The 19,172-nt window shown below is 39.3% G+C and overlaps 1 protein-coding gene across 4 annotated transcripts in view; it reads left to right on the plus strand.

Annotated features, from left to right (window-relative positions):
* The window catches only part of wnk4a (WNK lysine deficient protein kinase 4a), a 44,631-nt gene that overhangs the window by 10,018 nt on the left and 15,441 nt on the right, over window positions 1-19,172 (plus strand). For all 4 annotated transcript variants that reach the window (XM_044179947.1, XM_044179948.1, XM_044179949.1 and 1 more), the window contains 8 exons: window positions 8,340-8,512; window positions 8,921-9,141; window positions 10,218-10,375; window positions 13,562-13,650; window positions 14,437-14,656; window positions 15,849-16,209; window positions 16,737-16,888; window positions 17,884-17,957. In XM_044179947.1, the coding sequence (XP_044035882.1) occupies window positions 8,340-8,512; window positions 8,921-9,141; window positions 10,218-10,375; window positions 13,562-13,650; window positions 14,437-14,656; window positions 15,849-16,209; window positions 16,737-16,888; window positions 17,884-17,957 (1,448 nt within the window). The remainder of the gene's footprint in view (window positions 1-8,339; window positions 8,513-8,920; window positions 9,142-10,217; window positions 10,376-13,561; window positions 13,651-14,436; window positions 14,657-15,848; window positions 16,210-16,736; window positions 16,889-17,883; window positions 17,958-19,172) is intronic.

Genomic DNA, 19,172 nt, shown 5'->3' on the forward strand with positions numbered 1-19,172 from the left:
ATCTTTTTTGGATCATGAAGTGAATAAAGAATGTTGCAATTCTTTCCAGATATTTGGAATTTCAAGTGATATTCAAGGATTTTTATCGGCTTTATAAAAAGCAATATTAAAAAAGACAAACGTGCCCGGAGATGTGAGCACCTTCTCTGCTTGCTGGCTGTTGCCGAGTCGGGGGTCATAACAACTTCAAAAGGCTTTGCTCTAACGCTTTCCTGGTCAAATACTAGTTCCCAAACAAAGCTTAGCATTTGTCCTGCTTTGAGTACCAGATGTGTGGAGCTTTCTGCATCAGGACACTTCAAACAGTGGCAGCTTTGTTGTCATCCGTAGAAAATATATACTTATAATTGTCTTGTGTTTCCCAACCTGGGGGTCACGATACAGTAAAATTTATGGGGGTGTTAGATGATTACCAACATAAAAAGAAAGAAAGAAGAAGAAAACCCAGGTTCGAATCCAGCCCTTGCAGCCCTTTGCTGCATGTCACCCCCCTCTCTCTCCTCCTTCCCTGTCTATCTTCTGCTGTACTATGAAATAAAGGCAAAAAAGTAAGAAAAAAATACAAAACATTTATTTCTGATGAGGCAAACAGTAATTTCTGATGAGGCGCCCTTAATAAAGTCTTTTAAATAGACAACTAATGTCTTTATTCATGATTAATTAATAATTTACAAATACTTTACAGATCATTTATGAGCAAGAACAACTTTTAGGTTGCCAGGTTTTGAAAAATCCCTTTGGTTGATGATTATCCTCCTCCAGCATGACACTTGCTTTGTCCTCATCAAGAAAACATCCAATGGGGCGCCTCGGTAGCTCACCTGGTAGAGTGCGCGCCCCGTGTACAAGGCTGAGTCCTTAACACAGCGGCCATTTATTAACAACTAACATTTACAACTACAGACTTGATGGATTGTTGTAAAAACGTAATCTTTATTAATGGTTTACCAACATTTATAACTGCATTATTTCCAAATAGAGAGGTTAAATACTAGCCAAAGAGTTTTCTCACAACCTGGAAACCCAGACGTTGTTTTATCAATGTATTATACATGATCATCTTGTATTCTCCTTCTGCTGTTTAGCAAAACCCACCTATGTGACACCCAAGTAGGCTTAAACAATCTATAAAAAACAAGTATGTGCAAATATTGTTTGGCCCAGGGCTTTCCTGTAAAAAAACTGGCGCCATAAGATCTAAGGAATAAGCCTGAGAGGGACATACCTTTTTAAAGTGTCAGATTTGTGTTGTCATGAACTTGTTTGGGCCTGTAGTCTGTTAACAGTACCCTGGATGATAATTATCGTGAACATTTTAAAATAATTACAGCTGAGGTAATTCTTGTAATCAGATTGGGAGTTTGGTGGTTACGTCCACTAACGTCAACGATTAGATGGAATCTGTGTACTACAAGGTTGCCATTAGTATATTATAAGTGGTTGGAACATTACAGCATTTTATCTTTCATGTTCAGATCACAAAAAATGATTTGTGTCTTTTTTTAGCATATAATATGTGGCTGTTGTGACGCCCAGAATGACTCATTCTTAAGAGGTCAGTAACACAATGAGAAGTCAAACAGTAGCAGATAAACCATTATTATTTAGTTTTTAAATAAATGTGACCCACTAAAAAAGTACAAAAGTACCAGCAAAAAGAATGACGTGAACTCATGTACAATAAAATATTTACTGTCACATATTTATGATTTTTTTTCAGTAGCAGTAACTGATCAGAAAGGCCTCTGTGTTGTAAAGCTATACGCACACAGATTATTGTCTGTGGCTGCCGCCTGAGCAGTTGACTCAGTTTAATCAGGTTTAAGAGCCCACAGGTTCCCCTTGGCCCTTTATAGCGGTAGAAGACGTAACTGTGACGAAACATGACAGGCTGTTAAGTTTGCTGTGCCAGTGTACCTAACACACAATTTTCAATACTGGCCCTCAGTGTGCAGTGTGAGAGGAACAGCTACATATATGTTGTTTATTTATAAAAGAATCTCATGTGACACATTACTTGTTTATTGAATTCTTTCATTCACTGCTGCTCCATTAAGTTGGCTTTTCACATCAGTCGGGTATACAGGTATATTATCTTAAATTCCAGCTTCAGCTTTGCAGAAACTTTCTATTTGTTTTAGTGCTTCAAATTGCTGATTGTTTGTCACCCAGATAAAAATATTGACATCTTGTTTAAACGTTGGTCATCATAGAAAGGATGTCATCATATTTGTGCCTGATTGCATAATCAATTTAGATTGGATGACCCATAACTAAGCTCTTTCCACCCCTTTCCTGTCTTCCAAATCATCATGTTGACCCGACTGCTCTGCTGTATTTTTGAAGACAAAACTCTTACAGGCTGTATCCTCCAGGCATCTTGTGATCTTTCCGTGGTTCAGTGGGTTTGCTGAAGAATGCAAAGTGTTTGTTCCCTTCACACTCTTCTCTTCAAATGCCATTACAGTCAGAGACCCACATACTCTCTCCCCTCCAGCATTTCAACGCTTTCTTCGCTTGCAGGCTTGACCTGAGACGGCTCAGGGGTCAGCTGAAAAGTGTCGCACGTCAAACTGGTCTTCAAACTGTTGCATACACACCATCCAAGTTGAGTGTTAAAGTCACAAAGGGGGCACTGTAGAATAAGCTCAATAAGTACAAGCAAGTGTAGAATAAGTCTTTGTCATTTCTATAATCACAAGCTACCATGAAAGAAACGCAACAAAAGACGATGCTTATAGATGAGAAGGAATGAGGTGGATCGGGCAGTTAGCGTGCAAGGAAAAGTTACCAGTTACTGTAATTGTGCAATACAAATCTCAGCTTGAAAGGCAAGAGGATTATTTAAGAAGAGAGGACTTAAAGGACTGTACTATACAATAAGTGCAGAGCTGTTTATAGAAGACTGAGGTTTTAGTGAGTCACTAAAAGCAAACACCAGAAAGGTTAAGAGATGTTAAGAATAACAAAGTAAATAGACTAAAGATACAAGATCTCCCAACTCTCAGACAAAACAATCTTAGTCTCTCAAGCAAGGTGATGCAATACTTTGTGAGACGACTCATACTGCACAGTTCAGAGGACAGCCTTGTACTTGTGCAAATATATTAAATCGACCAGGCCGAAATATTGTATTGTAGATATATTGTTTCAGTGTATATGTCGACTGATAGGTAACAAGAAATAGCAGTGTGTGGCATAGTAGATTTGAGGTAGCCTAATTTAGAAACAGTGTCACTGTTCTGTTCACAGTTTGTCCACCAGAGAACACTGACAAGTTGTAAAATGTACCGCACAAGTGTATGTTGGCCACAATCTTTAAATAAATAAATAAATCTAAGGGATCCTTATCAAGATTGTTTGTTTATGTTATGTGTTTTAAAAAAATTAATTACACTCCCAAATATCAATATCGATATTGGCCTCAGAAATCCAGTATTGGTCAGTATCGGCTATAAAATATATTCATAACTAGAAAAAGTATCTAAACCAGATGGAAAAAGACTTGCTTGACAGGCCACTTTTCACCGTTGAAATACATGAGAGATAGTGTAATCCTGCATCTAGGTCTCTTTTTCTTGTGCAGGTAATTAGCCGGGCGCCACAAGTCAGGTCAGGTTGTCAGTGTGAGAGCAGAAGTCAGAGGCTGGTCTGAGTCCTCAATCCTTATGAGATTAATGGCTAACCTCCCTCTGCCCGCTCCATTTACAGAACATGCCAGGTTTTCCTTGGAAAGAGCACACTGCCACCTCAGTTCTCACCTGCAAACATTTAAATGCAACACTGTACCAGTGTAAGTGCCTACGTGCGTGTTTATACAAAGTGTATGTCAGTCAAGACGGGCATGTCAGTCTTAAAGGTGTGAGGTCAGACCGTTTTTTTTTTTCTCTCTCTTTGCCTTTGACCTCAATCCCGGACCTTGGCGAGTCAGTCGTCACCGCCTCTAAAGCCGTGCAGGTTCTCTCCTGCCTGCTCTGTCATGAAAAGGTCTCTGTGAACTCTGGTCTTTATCTGCAGGGCTCCTCACTGTCAGCATCTGGAGCACAGGAGTTATGGCCTGCTAACAGAACTTTAAATAATAAGTTAGAGGCAGGAAGAAGAGGGAAGGCTTACCTTTTAGTGCCTGAAAGGGTTCAAACAGAGGTCAAAGTAGATGGAAAAGTTATGACTTGTTCTTTCACATTTTATGAACACAGTCTCTGTCTGCCTTGATCCCATTAACAGCTGCTTTTCTAGAGCTGCAACTAACAATTTTTGTACAAAAGTCTGATATATCTGTGCCATAGAGCTCCATTTCTTTTACTAAAAACTATTAAAAACAAACATGGGGGTTGTAGTTTATTTTGAGTTAATCCCACATACACCATCCTGCTGACGTATAAATAGTCACTAGAACCAAATGTGTATTAATCCGCGGCTGAAAATAGTCCCCAACAAATGCACTATTTGCTCCTGTTTACGTAATGTTTGATAGAAACTACAGTGCCCAGGAAATTACTGGGCACTGTAGTTTCTATAAAATATATATATATATATATATATATATATATATATATATATATATATATATATATATATATATATATATATATATATATATATATATGAAACCCATGTTTAAAGATTTATGTCTTTAGTAGGAACAAATGGGCTTAGAGGGATGAGTGCCACAGTGCCACATGGGTAAACTAATAAGAGACGAACTAACACATTGTTGGTTTTGGTGTTTTCATGGGATTTTTGTGACAATAAGCGAAATATAGAATAACACCAGCCTTGTACTTTAAAATAAATAATCAAATATCTAAAATGTTGAGTAATTTTCTGTCAGTTGACTAATTAATTAAATGACTAATCATTTCAGCACTATACTTAACATCATTTTGAATGCAGATCCAAGTATTTAAGACATGGATATGAAAAAATGCATTGAAACCTCTTCTTCTCACCCTTAACACACATCCATCCCCGCAGGCTATAAGCAGTATGACTGAATACATTTTTTCAGTTGCCCTACTTTTCTCTCCGTATTTAGTTAAGATTCCTACAGATACCGCAGTATGTCCACACTGACTGGATGTTACTCAAATCCTGGTCAGACTTACTGTATCTGTTTGAGGTAACATCAGGATAGTGCAAACTGTTCATTCCTGGATTAAGCCGCCTGGTTTGGTGCGCATGTCGTGTTCATATCGTGGTTGTCATAATAGGGGCGCTGACAGGGACTTTTTAATACCAATGGCTCCTCTACCATCAACACTGCTTATGTAACTCCACTTATGTGGCTCCATGCCCAAGTATTTCCAACCCCAGCTATTGCGGACCCCCAACTCAACACACACACCTCCTAGCAGCTAAGAATGAAACATCCAGCTGGAAGAAACAACAGTATAAGAAAACTTTTAGCAGAGGCTCATTCACACACCTCTGAATCTAGACTGATTTATGGATATACCCACTTGTCTATTTCGAAATGGGGATGGTTTGTTTTTGTGGCTCCCCCTGCATCGCTTTCTCCAGTGTTATGCAATGTTTTTTGGCCTCATTTTTCAAAGAGGGGATGGAGAAGAGAGAGGTGGGGGCAGATAGATGCAGTCAAATATCCCATGGAAAGTTAGACAGAAGCATTGCACAGCTGTCAACAGAGGATTTCTTCTTTGGGAAATACCAGAGGGCTTCTGACTAAAGTTAGATACCATTAAGTCTAATTGAAACACATTATAGTTATCTGTAATAATGAAAGAAATAATCATGTTCATTAGACTTTTCTCTGATGAACTGGTGGCTGTCATGATGCAAAAACAGTCTCAGTCAAATTGAAGCATTACTGTATGTTTGGTTTTCATTTCTGCTATTAGTCACAGCTTAAGTGCGTGTGTTTACTGGGAGGAGGTGTTGTTACCCTTAAATTAGCCAGCACCAATAACAATGCAATCAGTTGACAGCATTGCAAAGTTATCAAAGCTCATACTTAAGCTTTGTTGTTTCCATCTTTACTTAATTTTCGACTAAATTTGCCACTCTTTTTTTGATATTTTAAATGAACAATTCCTCAGTTTGGTGGTTTGAATCGAGGGCACGTTTTGATGATTCACATGAAATAATCACCCATTATCAGTTTGTTCAACAGCTCACATATTATAAACTGTGTTGTTCAGAGTTGCCACAGCAGGATTTTGGTTTTTCCAAGAGCCCATCTGAAGTTGCCAAAGGTCTGCATTTTGCATTTTAGTATTTTGCAATCATGCCATCCAGCATTCCAAGCTCTAGTAAATCCTGTGGTTTTGGAAGCGTCATGGTCTTCAAGTGGCTCGGCTGCATGCCACAGCTAATGCATGGTACACTGACTCTGTGCTGCAAACAGGAGACTCTCCACAGGAGACAAAGCTCGCTACACAGGGGTCTGATGTTATCGCGCTTAGATACATAAATATCCAGATGCACATCAACCCATAAACCCACTGACTCACTCACCCTGGCTCATCTACAAACTGCACACACTCTTACGTTCACGCCATTAATTTGTGTCATGTTGCGTGTGTTTTTTGGGATATATTGATCGATAGCAGGAACACACCTCAATGTCCACGTCTGTAATTTGCTGTCTTTAAGGCCCTGAAAACTAAATTGAGTTTTGTGCTGTGTGACTTAGGACAGCGCAGGTCTTCAGATAGGATGTCTCCTGTGTTGATGCGGCAGCTTAGCATTAGCTGCAGCAGCAGCAGGAGCAGTACCTCCTCACTTTCAGGGGAAAAGCAGAGAGGAAGAACAGAGAGTAGCGGTCAAGTTGATTGTAAGCATAAACATATGCAGAACATTTTTCCCAGAAATCTGCCTCAATGCAGGATTCATGGTCAAGTCTCCCAGGAGTTTTCCACTAACCACCCAGCCACAGGCAGAGTTATCCAACAGCAGCTAAATTGGGCCATTCATCCTAGAGGAAGCACAAAAATGTCTTTGTTCGTCCAGTGTGATTGCAGTGTTTGGTTCAGTTTTACATGGATTTCAGAAACTTCCTCCTTTAAATTTGTTAAGTCAGAATTCCCCTTATTGGAAAATAAATGTGATTATGTAATCAGAGGGTCACCCAGATGGATGAACCTGTGGTTTTCAGTCCCACAGCGAGCTCATTAGTTAAAGCAACTGTGATTTATCAAATTGGTCCTGCGTATTTGCCTGCTGTGTTTATTGCTACATACTTACGTAACCATACATAACCCTGACAAGACCAGAGCTCTACAACTCAACTGCCAACACTACTGCATTTTTATTGTTGACAAAACAATCTCACCTCAAGGTCAATTTAGTCACAGTTGTGGTGCTATCAGTAATATCACATGACCTTCATCAGCAGATGCAGTTTGTGCAGCTGTCATTAAACTGTAGATGTTTAAATTTCTTTATGGACTTAAAAGTTTTGCTTCAAAGTTCATTCCTGACCTTGGAAACACAAGTCTCCCCTCAAGGTCCATTTATTAGCTGTTCTGGAGTGCGTTTACATGCGCACTTTTATCCTGGCTATGATCAGGTTTTTGGAGTATGTGTTTGTGCATGTAAACATCTTATCCTAGTTTTAGAAACCTAGATAAGCCATTTTATCCTGGTTTTGAGAAACCTGAAAATGCCAGCTGAATTACTCAGAAACTAGGATGTTGTGGCATGTAAACACCTTAAACAGGTTTCTGATCATTCTCTGCAGTGTGTGCAGATCAGTAAAACAAAAAATATGATGATACACAATGTAATGATGATCTACACGCTGGAATAAAATGGAATAAAAAGTCTGATGCTCTCTTCTTTTATTGCCGGTGATAAAGCCAGCAGTGTTGTGAATTTCTAGCCCGGTTCCAGACCTCAGATTCACTGTCTACATCTCAGATTCTTTTTCTTAGTGATTCAAATCGGACTGGTGTTGTGCTTATTGATGGCTCTTTCCCCTAGTCCGAGAAACAACCAAGCCAATCAGAGCTTTGTAGGCGGGATTAAGAATGGGGATGTCATATTCCTATGTCAGAGCCAGAAATTAGCGTGGATCGTGTCCATTTAGCTAACATTACATGGACACGATGTCAGGTTGAACGAATTAAGTGAAACAAAATGGCAATTCAGTTTGACACCTCAGGGATCAACAAAGTCTTATGTTATCTTATCTAGGTACAAACCAAACTGTATTCATCCTCAACTGCTGAGGTAACTCAACCGGTACAGAAATGACAGAGGTTAAAATGTTGAAGAATCGAAGACATCTGCACGCAGATGATGAGATTAGATTCAAGACTCAAAACCAGGATGCTACTTTGCATATAAACATACTCATAATGGTATGATTTTCTCTACAGACCCGTAAGCTGACCAAGGCAGAGCGACAGCGTTTCAGTGAGGAGGTGGAGATGCTAAAGGGCCTGCAGCACCCGAACATCGTCCGCTTCCACGATTCCTGGAAGTCGACGGTAAAGGGCCACAAGTGCATCCTCCTGGTGACTGAACTCATGACCTCAGGCACGCTCAAAACGTGAGTCTCTCCATCCAATTTCCCTTTAAATTGCAGATAAAAATCTCTATACCTAAAAGCAGTTCATTTTTTGGCTCTCTTTCTTTTTATAAGAAGGTGTTACATTTCTCAAATGGCGGAAAATCCTTTTTCCAAATAAAGCTCTTCATGTCTTCCATAGAAAAGAGGATATTTGTGTCATGTTGGACAGCTTGTCTTTTGCATTTAAAGGTTTGATAAAAGGTGCAGAATAAGTACCAGAGAATAGCTCCACTTTGGATACCACATCCTGGGAGAGAATTCAGGAAACTAGCTCACTTTAAATCTTCCTCTTGGTTGTCAAAATAAGTATTTAATAAGTAAATACTTCCAGTATTTTAATATATTTAGAATGGGGTGTTTAGTCTTATCCTCCTATCTTATTTTTAGGTACTTGAAGAGGTTCAAGGAGATGAAGCTGAAGCTGCTGCAGCGCTGGAGTCGTCAGATCCTCAAAGGGCTTCACTTCCTGCACACGCGCACTCCTCCCATCATCCACCGGGACCTCAAGTGTGACAACATCTTCATCACCGGCCCCACCGGATCCGTCAAGATAGGAGATCTGGGACTGGCCACTCTCAAAAGTGCCTCTTTTGCTAAAAGTGTCATTGGTAAGTTCAGATGATTTACACAAATATCTCCTTCCACTGGTATCAGAAAGAAATTACATCTATAACAATTTTTTTTAAATATAGCAGTTTATCTGAGCCCATTCTTTGGAAATGGGCTAAAACATGCAAAGTACCACCAGTCTTGGAATGTAAAGGGACTGCAATTAAATTAAGCATTTGTTTAAGAAATTAGGTTTGTCTGAGTCAGTGTCTTCTTTTAAGTCTCTTCTCAAAACGCATTCTGAGCGGAAAGCATATCCTGATTTTACCTGACCTGTCTATTTTATGGTTTTTAGGTATTTTATCATTCACTGTGGTATTTTATTTCTCTCTCTGTGAAGAACTTTGTACTTTGTTTTGATAAGTGCTCTATAAATAAAGTTTTTTATTATTTATTATTTAAATTCTTAAAGGCTTCTTCTTTTGCTTGGATCCCTTTTTCTTTCCCCTGCACACAAGCAACCATGAGTGGCTTTTAATTACAGTGGGAACTTGCCCTTCTCATCAAGTACATGCAGGGAGTGTCAGCCATCAGAAGCAATGTAAATACTTGTTGATACTTGATTCTAGTTTAATTCACCAGGTCTAAATCAAACACTGTATCTTTAATTCATTTATAAAGAGGTGTTGCGTTGTGCTCATTGATATAGAAAATGAGTTTGTTTTCTATTGTCCTTACTACATGGTAACCATGCTATTTGTTGTTTAGTAAAATAAAAACAGAAATTAGCTATTTATCCGCTATTTTCACAGGAAAAAGCTCTAATAAACACACTGTACACTACCTGCTCAGCACCAAATAACAAACAAACAACAAATAAAGTTGGCAACTAGCTGGTGAACATAGAGGAGCATTTTAGCTGCTTAAGAGTCAGATATTTTTACATAGTGCTAGTGTCTTATAGGTGGTAACAGGTTAACTTTGTATGTACAGTAACTTGCTGCAAACCAAATTTTTCCTCAGGGTCCATAAAGATTTAATTGAATTGAGTTGAAACTGGACTTTTGATTGTCCTTCACTGATTCAGTAGTAAAATAACTGTTGACCTTTACCTCTGCCCTCTGAACCCTGACAGGAACACCAGAGTTCATGGCCCCAGAGATGTACGAGGAGAAGTACGATGAAGCGGTAGACGTCTACGCCTTTGGAATGTGCATCCTGGAGATGGCCACCTCTGAGTACCCGTACTCCGAGTGCCAAAACGCCGCCCAGATCTACCGCAAAGTCACCAGTGTGAGTAAGGGAAGGAGGAGGAACACCTCGTTTTTTAACCCGTATTTAATGTAATTGTTCGCATGTTCGCTTTCTTTCATGTGCACACTGGAATTCAAACCGAGAGGAACCAGGATATCTTGCGTATACGTCTGGATTTCCAGAATCCTTGGAAAGAAGTGGGGCCCACATAGAATGAAAGCTACATTTTGTCTATTAAAGGCTTAGTCTTGTCCATTACAAGCTCAGGGTGTAGAACTGTACCTTAACCTGACCACTTTTCTGTTCTCAGCCCGCAATCATGACGCAGATGTTTGACTCACTGATTGCCAGTCTAGTTACTATTTGAAAGATTCTGTCTAACTGGTTATGGTTATTATGTTCACTGGAATATTCCCTTCCCAAATTTTCTGTCTAAACTGCTTTTTAAGCTTTGCAGAAAATAATTATTTCAAGAAAGCATAGATATATTAGTAAATTAAATCTTTTTCTTACATTGGAAGACTTCCGTCTAATGATGAAGAGAGCTTGAATCCCAGCCCAGTGCCCACTTACAGGACATAAACTGATGTTTGATTCAGATCATATCATAAAGTTTTATACAGAAGAATATGTGGGGCTTCTTAGAAAAAAAGACAGTAGTAGTAGTAGTAGTAGTAGTACAAGCAGTGTAGTGAGTTTTAAGACCATAGCATTACTGCAGTGGCTTTAGGCTGCCGTATTTTAAGCTGTTCCCGATGACGCCATGGTGGGCAAGAGAAGGCGATGGTAGAATTATATGTTTTGGAAATTGTGTCTCACCCTTTACGCCACAAAGAGGGCTGTTTCTTTCTTGCGAGTCACATATGCAAAGCAAACAGTGCCTGACGGAGGCTGGAAAGTGAGAAAACGACAGTGCCAACAAGTCAGAGTGGGTCTGGCTCCTCCACAAACAAGGCAACATAATAATGTTCCATGTCCAGTTGGAGAAGCTTACCCTGTGCCTTTCATGATTTGTTTTACATTTATGTGCAATACAGACGGCATCTTTCAATTTATTGGTATGGCAGTTACATTTTTCACAACATTAAACACTAACTTAAATTTTATGTAACTTTTCACTTATATAACTGACTTGCACTTGAAGTCAGTTGCTATTTAAGGGGCCTAAAGTAAGAAATATAGCTTGACATATGAAAGGCAGAGCATATACAAATGTAAGGGTCTTACACAATATGTAACTCTTTCCTTCGGCCTTGTTCATAATATGTTTTGATTTTACATCAAATAAATAGATTGATAAGTAAATAAATGCCTTTTTACTGTGGAAAAATGCCTTCTCAGAATACACTACATGGCCAAAAGTATGTGGACACCCACACCCATATGTGATTGTTGAGCATCTCATTCCAAAACCATGGGCATTAATCTGCTGTTTAACAGCCTCCACTCTTCTGAGAAGCCTTTCCACAAGATTTGGATTGATATTGATTAATCCGCAGAGTATTTTCCTCATTAATCGATTAATTGTTTGTTTTTAAAATATCAGAAAATAGTGCAAAAAATCCCCATCGCATGTCCCGAGACCCCAAATGTGCATATTCAAATCTCTTGTTTTGTCCAACCAACAGTCCAATACCCAAAGATTTTCAGTTTATTATCATAAGCCTAAGCCTTTTGGCATTTTTGCTTTAAAAATGACTGGGAAAACTTGGGAACCTCAATGTACACAGGGACATTATCATGTTAAAACAGAAAATGACCTTCCTCAGACTTTCGTAGAAAAGGTTTCAGTCATTTCGAAACGTCTTGATTCTGAAAACAGTGTCCAGATGACCACGGCTGAAACCTTTTCTACGATGGAACACTCCTGGACGAATGAGGGACTACACCGTCTTCTTCCTCAGACCGTTGCTACAAAGTTGGAAACACACTGTATGCTGCAGCATTACGATTTCCCTTATTTGAAACGAACCTTGAAAAATAGCCTCTGACCAAAAGTATGCAAAAGTATATGTGCATACTTATGGCCATATAGTGTATTTACCTTAATGGATTGAAATCTCTGTCAAAGAATACCACATTCGGCTTTTAAGAGATAACCATTCTTATATTTGTGCAAAATAATTGTTTTGGGATCATTACAATAAGTATAATTAAGAATGTAATGTGGTACACTAAACAAGGTCAATATGACACCAGCATGTTTCTCAAGATCTTATCTAGACCTCTGTCACCACAGGAAAGGAGCGGAGTCACAAATTAGATTTGGATTGAGGGAAACTGATTAAACTGATTTACTCTGAAGGTGCCTGTGAGGACACTGTAGCGAACTGCTTAAACAAAGAAACCTCTGTGTTCTGCTTCAGATCCTGAACAGTAGATCCTGAACAGCATTTCAGTGATTGCACTGAAGCTTTTTTTGGGCTCCCCAATTAGTATTTGCACTCAGTTACATATAGTTATTCAGTGAGTTTGCGTTATTCTATAACACATCAGTATGCATTGTCTAAAGACAATAACAAAAGTCAAACATAATTATTACAGTTTAGAAAAAACAAATGTTCTCCTCTCTTCTGTCTCACAGTTTTGTCCTTTGTCTTGCTTAAACAGGAAGCAGAAATATCTTGAGAAATGTATTTATGAAGACAGCAGTTACTGTGTGACATGTCAGTCTTTAAATGTGATAACAAAGTGTCTCACTCAGCCTTTTTTCTGATAAATCTAATTATTTGGGTGTTTTTACCTAACATCAGCTGGTTGTTTGGGTATCTGTAGGCCAAACATCATTTTGACCTCGACTCTTTGCTTTCTTATCAGTGTTTTTACAGGGATTGGAGCGCTGCTGTAATCTATGTACATTCTCATGATAGCATTTAGAAAAACTAGTCATACAAGTGAGTAGTGTTGCCTGAATATTTTCTGTCTTGGGATAAACTCTGCATAGAAGCTCCAGCTGTCAGGAGTTAAAAATCTCTTGAATGATTGGTTTAAGTGAAACGAAGCAGGAAGGAGAGCATCTTGGGTTTTTCTGCTTGGGTCACAAAGCAGAGGGTTACATTAACATGAAGTGCAGGTGGGAGTGGCTGTTACTGCTGTGGGATAAATGTACAAGGAAGAGATCATTATTGCTGATCACTTATTCTGCTTAAGGCACCCCCTCTGGTACTTCTTGATACAGTATGAAGCCCTACAGATGATGTAAAACTCTTCTGATTGTTTTCACAGGGAATTAAACCTGACAGCTTCTACAAAGTCAAAGTCCCAGAGCTCAAGGAGATCATTGAGGGCTGCATTCGTATGAACAAAGACGAAAGGTACAAGTGAAAACATACACTGTGATCAACAATAACACAATAACAAACTGCATAAATAATGTATATTTTAATCTTTATGAAGTGCACTAATCCCTTTTTTCCTGTTCTTCGCTTTGTTCATAAAACTAACAGGAGCTAATTAGATCCTAGCTCATAACTCATATTTTGTGCAGATAAAATTATATTTTTTCAGCACAAAAATCTAAAAAGAATCTAATCAGATTAAATTTTTATACTCCCTAACAGAATATTCTTGACTGGCATCTACAGAGAGCCAGAAAAGGACTAAAATGTTACATTGGGGGGAAAAAAGTACAAAGTATGCCTTAAGTGCAAGTGATAAAATAAAGAATAGGTTCACTGTTTCAACGTAGACTGTATTAAAATGCTGTTTTCTATCATTTTTAGTTGTGCATAACACAAACTCACCTACAGCTTCAGTTTTGAGAAACTTCAGATTCTGCTGCAGCTTCTCACTGAGCATAAACACGATCCAAAGAGGCGGTAGTATTGGCCTTCAAAAACTATAATATATTTTATTTGCAAAACCAGGGAGCTGACATTATTGATAGACATGTTGTTACTGTACACCAAAAAACAGTCACACACAAAAATCAACATAACCTGATGGAAAGCATGTTTTGCAACCCTTTTTTATCAGTAGAACGTGTAAAGCTGTTTTTCAAAATAACATTTGTCAGAATTTTTGTAGACCTAAACAATTACCCTGTTGCACTGTTTATAAGAACATAACAGAACCTGACTGATTTTCTTCCTGTACTGCAGGTACACCATTCAGGACCTCCTGGATCACCCCTTCTTCCAGGAGAACAATGGTGTGCACGTGGAGCTGGCAGAGGAGGACGACATGGTGAAGTCGGGTTTGAAGCTGTGGCTGCGCATGGATGACACAAAGAAGCTCCACGGGAAGTACAAGGACAACAACGCCATTGAGTTCCTCTTTGAGCTCTACAAAGACGTGCCTGAGGAGGTGTCTCAGGAGATGGTAGGCCGACACATGAAGACAGTTTGTTGTGAGGTCAACCATTACTGCTTCACTGGCCCAGTTTGTAGCAGCTATTAGTGAGGAAATTGAGTAATTGATCCCAGATCAACAGATAGAGGCAACTTCAGCTATCCCCCACATGTTCTCTGCATCCTGATCTTGATTTATGATGATAGCTTTTTATAGGTTTTCTGGGAAAAGGCTGAATGGATATGGAGTTGGTATTAACTTTTCTTAACACAATTAAGTACCAAATTTCTCCTTACAAAAAAAAGGATGCAGCCTAAATGGACTCGGTCATAATGGTTTTTTTTGTAGCTAATTATTTTCCGCCTTCAGCAATAATATTTTAAGTTGAATTACAGATTCAAGCTGTTAATAATTCCATGGGTATTACTGATATGGTAACTTTTGAATAGGAATTTATTTTAAATGTACATACAGATATCAGATTCGGAGACCCTGCTACAGGCAACACTAACATCACATCACGGAGTCTGACGTTATTAATGAAATAGAAATTTCTCTTTGAGTTATCTGTCTTTTGACACCTGATCCCAAACAGTGAAAGCAGCCTCACTAATGCATTATTATGCTTCTTTTAAGGTTGTGTTATGACAGCAAAAGCTTTGAAATGCGCCCCAGCCCATAAAGAGAACGCCTTGCAGAGTGTGTCAAGGGCACGGCTCAACATTTAATCATCAGTGATTCGAAATGTGAGAACGTGTCTCAGGAAGCAGCCAAGGTCACATCTTTAATAATATAATGGCTCTCTTGCTTGTTACGAAACGGGCCCTTATGTCTTCCAGAACCCCCTCCGTAGAGGTCACTTTTAATGAAAATGCAAGCCACAAGTACTTACTTGTTTACCTCTTTGTGGTAGTTTTCATCAAGATCAAATTTGGTATCAGCAGGGGATATCTGCTCCGGCCGATCTGTGGTAATCTGACTATGTGTTGAGAGGCAGGTTCGGATTGAGTGTCCCACTGGACTGGGTGTCATGAGAGGCTGTGCAAGACTCCAAACTGAGAAGAATGCAGTCAGTGTGCACTGGTTTTACAAAACAAATGTTAGCACAAAAGCTTTTGTCACAACTGCGCAAACTGTCTACATATTGCAGCAGCACACAATGGACAGTGAACTATACACATATGTTCATGTGCCCTGACCATTTCTGTGTGTTGTTATGCAGGTCGTGCTTGGCTTCGTATGTGAGGCAGACTTCAAGCTCGTGGCCAAGGCCATACGGGACAGGGTGACGGCCATCAAGCGGCAGAGAGAGAAGCTGAGGCGGCAGGCAGAGGAGCGGAAGAAGAAGCAGGAGCAAGAAGCCATAGAAGAAGAGCCAGAGCATCAGCCTCCTTTACCTAAAATCAGTGACCGTGTTGCAGCAGAGTCCCCCACCCCGGCCCTGACACCTCCGACCCCCATCCTTTCCCCCGTCACCAGCTCTGTGGACTCTGGCGTCAGCTCCAACTACCCTGCAGAGCCAGAGGAGCCTGAGGCAGACCAGCACTTCCACATCCGCCACAACAGCCTTTCCTCTGCTAACTGTGAGCCGCCTAATATAACATCCCATACCATGAAAAGTTTGTAGGCTCAACAACAACAAAAATAATTAAAAAGCTTTGCTATTGCAATATTATAATGAGGTCTATGAGACATATGTTTTTCGCTGCATTATCTTTATCATTGTACTGAACAGAAAGCTGTTCAGATCTCAAAGCACAGAGGCTTACAGTGAAATGTGAAACTGTAGATAACTAAATTATTCAGTCCTGCATGCTGTGCTGTAGTTATTGAACATTTCTCTTTTTTTATCTGAAACAACATCCTAGTGAATCAGTTTGATCTCATCTAAATACATCCAACATCTCCTGTGTGTCTCCAGAACTGTGCTAATCCACAGTGAAACCCTCTTAAGTTTTTATTTGTTTGTGTGTGTGGCATGTCTCAGTTTGGAGTCATTAGATGTGTGTATTTCTGTGCATACAATATGAGTGTGTGTACAGTAAAGTTTGTGTCAGTTAGTCACATAGTTGGTCACATGCTAATGGCTTATGACCTTTTGTTGAAACAGCTGACTGCGAGACGGACGGCTATCTGAGCTCCTCTGGGCTTCAGGATCCACTGGAAGCCGGCAGCTTCAGCGTGCCTGCGACCCCTCCCACCAAGCACACCAACACCCCGACTGCAAACGGTTTCCCCATCCCAGCCCTCCGCTTCCCCTCGGTGAGTCGCCTCAATAAAGAACTTGCTTGGAAAGTAACACCTGACAATAAGGTAGACAAAACCTTTAGGAGTGAGTGAGGAAAAACATTGCAACTCAATTTCAGTTGCAAAATGGAAGATTTGCTCACTGATTCATTGTAAACTACCCAGAATTTTGTGTACTTTATTGTTGATCTGCTTTAATAGTTTAATTATTTTCCAAAGCAATAAAATTCTATCCATCGTATGTTTTTCTTCAAGTCAGCACATATTTCAATTTTACAGTTACATGGCCACAGATGTAATTTCTAGTTTAAGTAGAGTTTTAACAAGACTAAAAGAGTATACAGCCATGCAGGCGGCTCTTTAAGGCCGCACTTATACACAGTGGTGCTTTGAGTTAATTGCTAATGTCCCTATACTGTTTACCATGTTCACAATCTTAGTTTAGCATGTTAGCATGTTAACATTTGCTAATTAACACCAATCACAAAGTACAGCTGAGGCTGATGGGAATGTCATTAGTTTTGTAGGTATTTGAACCAAAACCAAAGTATTAGAAAAACTGACATTTTGACCTGACTAAATGAAAAGTCAGAGGATCACCAAAGTTATTACAATTCATCCTCTGGGGACAATGAAAGTATGTACAAAATTTCATGGCAATCCATCCAATAGTTTAATTAATAATGAATAATTTAGTCTGGACCAAAGTGGTGGACCGACAGATCAGCATTGCCATCCCTGGTTAAAAACCGTGACCACATACGTGCCTATTTTTATCAAAGCAAATTGCCAAATTGAGGAATTTTATGATTAATTAACACATAAGTAATGCCAAATTAAGAAAAATTAAACATTGTTTGAATGAAACTGGTTTGAAGTAAATCAAATACTTCTGCACTTAAAAATCAGTATGTGGAAAATCTTTCCTGGCTGCTATCTTGTACTAAAGCTTCAAAAGAAAAAGTCTTTATCCACGTTTACCTTACCACATCTCTCATTTCTGTTCACAGAGTATTGCTGTATCCAACAACATAGAACATGGCAACTCTGGGCCCCCGAGTGGCTTCAACTCCCCTGTGGACAGGTAACGTTCTTCAGCCTTCTTTTCTCCTCACACTGCTCTTTTTTTTAACATCCAAGGAACAATGGAGTTCAATAGTCCCTTCTTTCTGTAAGTTATAGACCTGAAAATCGATGCGAATCCAGTAGAAATGTCTGGTCTTCCCTCTATAACTCCTCTTCCCTCCTCCACATCTGTGGGGCTGCGACAACAAGCTTGAGGCAATCGACAGGCTCTTCTTTGTTTTTATTGCAGTGAGGCAGAGTGGACCCTTGCAGGTTTCTGTGTGACTGTCTCTCAGATGTTGTGGAGGCCCTGTTTTCCATGTTGGTGGGATGTTAGGGAGAGAGCGCCTTTATTCTTGACATGAGAGCCGACAATGGACGATAGATTATGTGTGTATGTGTTGGGGGGTTGCCATCTGGGATCCATCTTCTGTTCAGAGACTATAATGTTTCATAATGATATTGTCACCATGCACAACCTGAGATGTGATGCTTAGTAAATAACGAATATCTCTTGGAAATTTTTTTTTAATTTATAAATTAATTGTTTAGTCTACATTCTTTTCAGAAATAGTGAAAATGCCATTTTCTGTGGTCCAAGGTGACATCACATTGCTTGTTTTGTCCAAAACCCAATTAATTTGTGTGCTTGAATACAGTTAACTCTGTCCTTTCCTGTCTGTAGTTCAAAATATGTTGTCTATCAATGTAGAATTTGGGTGGGATTTACAAAGTATTATAGACCAAATATAGTGATGGTCTAAAGGTCTTTTACAGTCTGCTTAGTTTGTCTTCCATGACTGACAGTTTATCTGACTTGTCCACAGTAGATTGAAACAAATGTCAAGTCTAGTTGAGTATCATGTTTCATAACAGCTCAGGCATGCACTGTTTAGGATCCAAAACATGCTCCCACTCTCTTAATTCTTCCTCCAAGAAAAGCCTTGGATTACTGATGAGCAGAACTGCAATTAATCCCAAAACAGAAGAATCATTTGCAATATCAACACAGATGTTTATTCTTATCTATTCTAATTTCCATGTACTCAGTGTTTTAAAGGTGAAAACAGGCTTTACTTTGAACTAAGGTTACCCATAAGGTGGAGGTTTTTAAATAGAGACAGGCGGACGCTGCCAACCAGTAGCCCTGTAAATGTTTGCAGCCTGTGGATGGAGCAATCCAAAAAGGCCCAGGAGACACAATTAGCTGAACCAAAGCTTTTTATAAAACACG

The sequence above is a fragment of the Siniperca chuatsi genome, linkage group LG20 (genome assembly GCF_020085105.1).
Source record: "Siniperca chuatsi isolate FFG_IHB_CAS linkage group LG20, ASM2008510v1, whole genome shotgun sequence".
NCBI lineage: Eukaryota > Metazoa > Chordata > Actinopteri > Centrarchiformes > Sinipercidae > Siniperca > Siniperca chuatsi.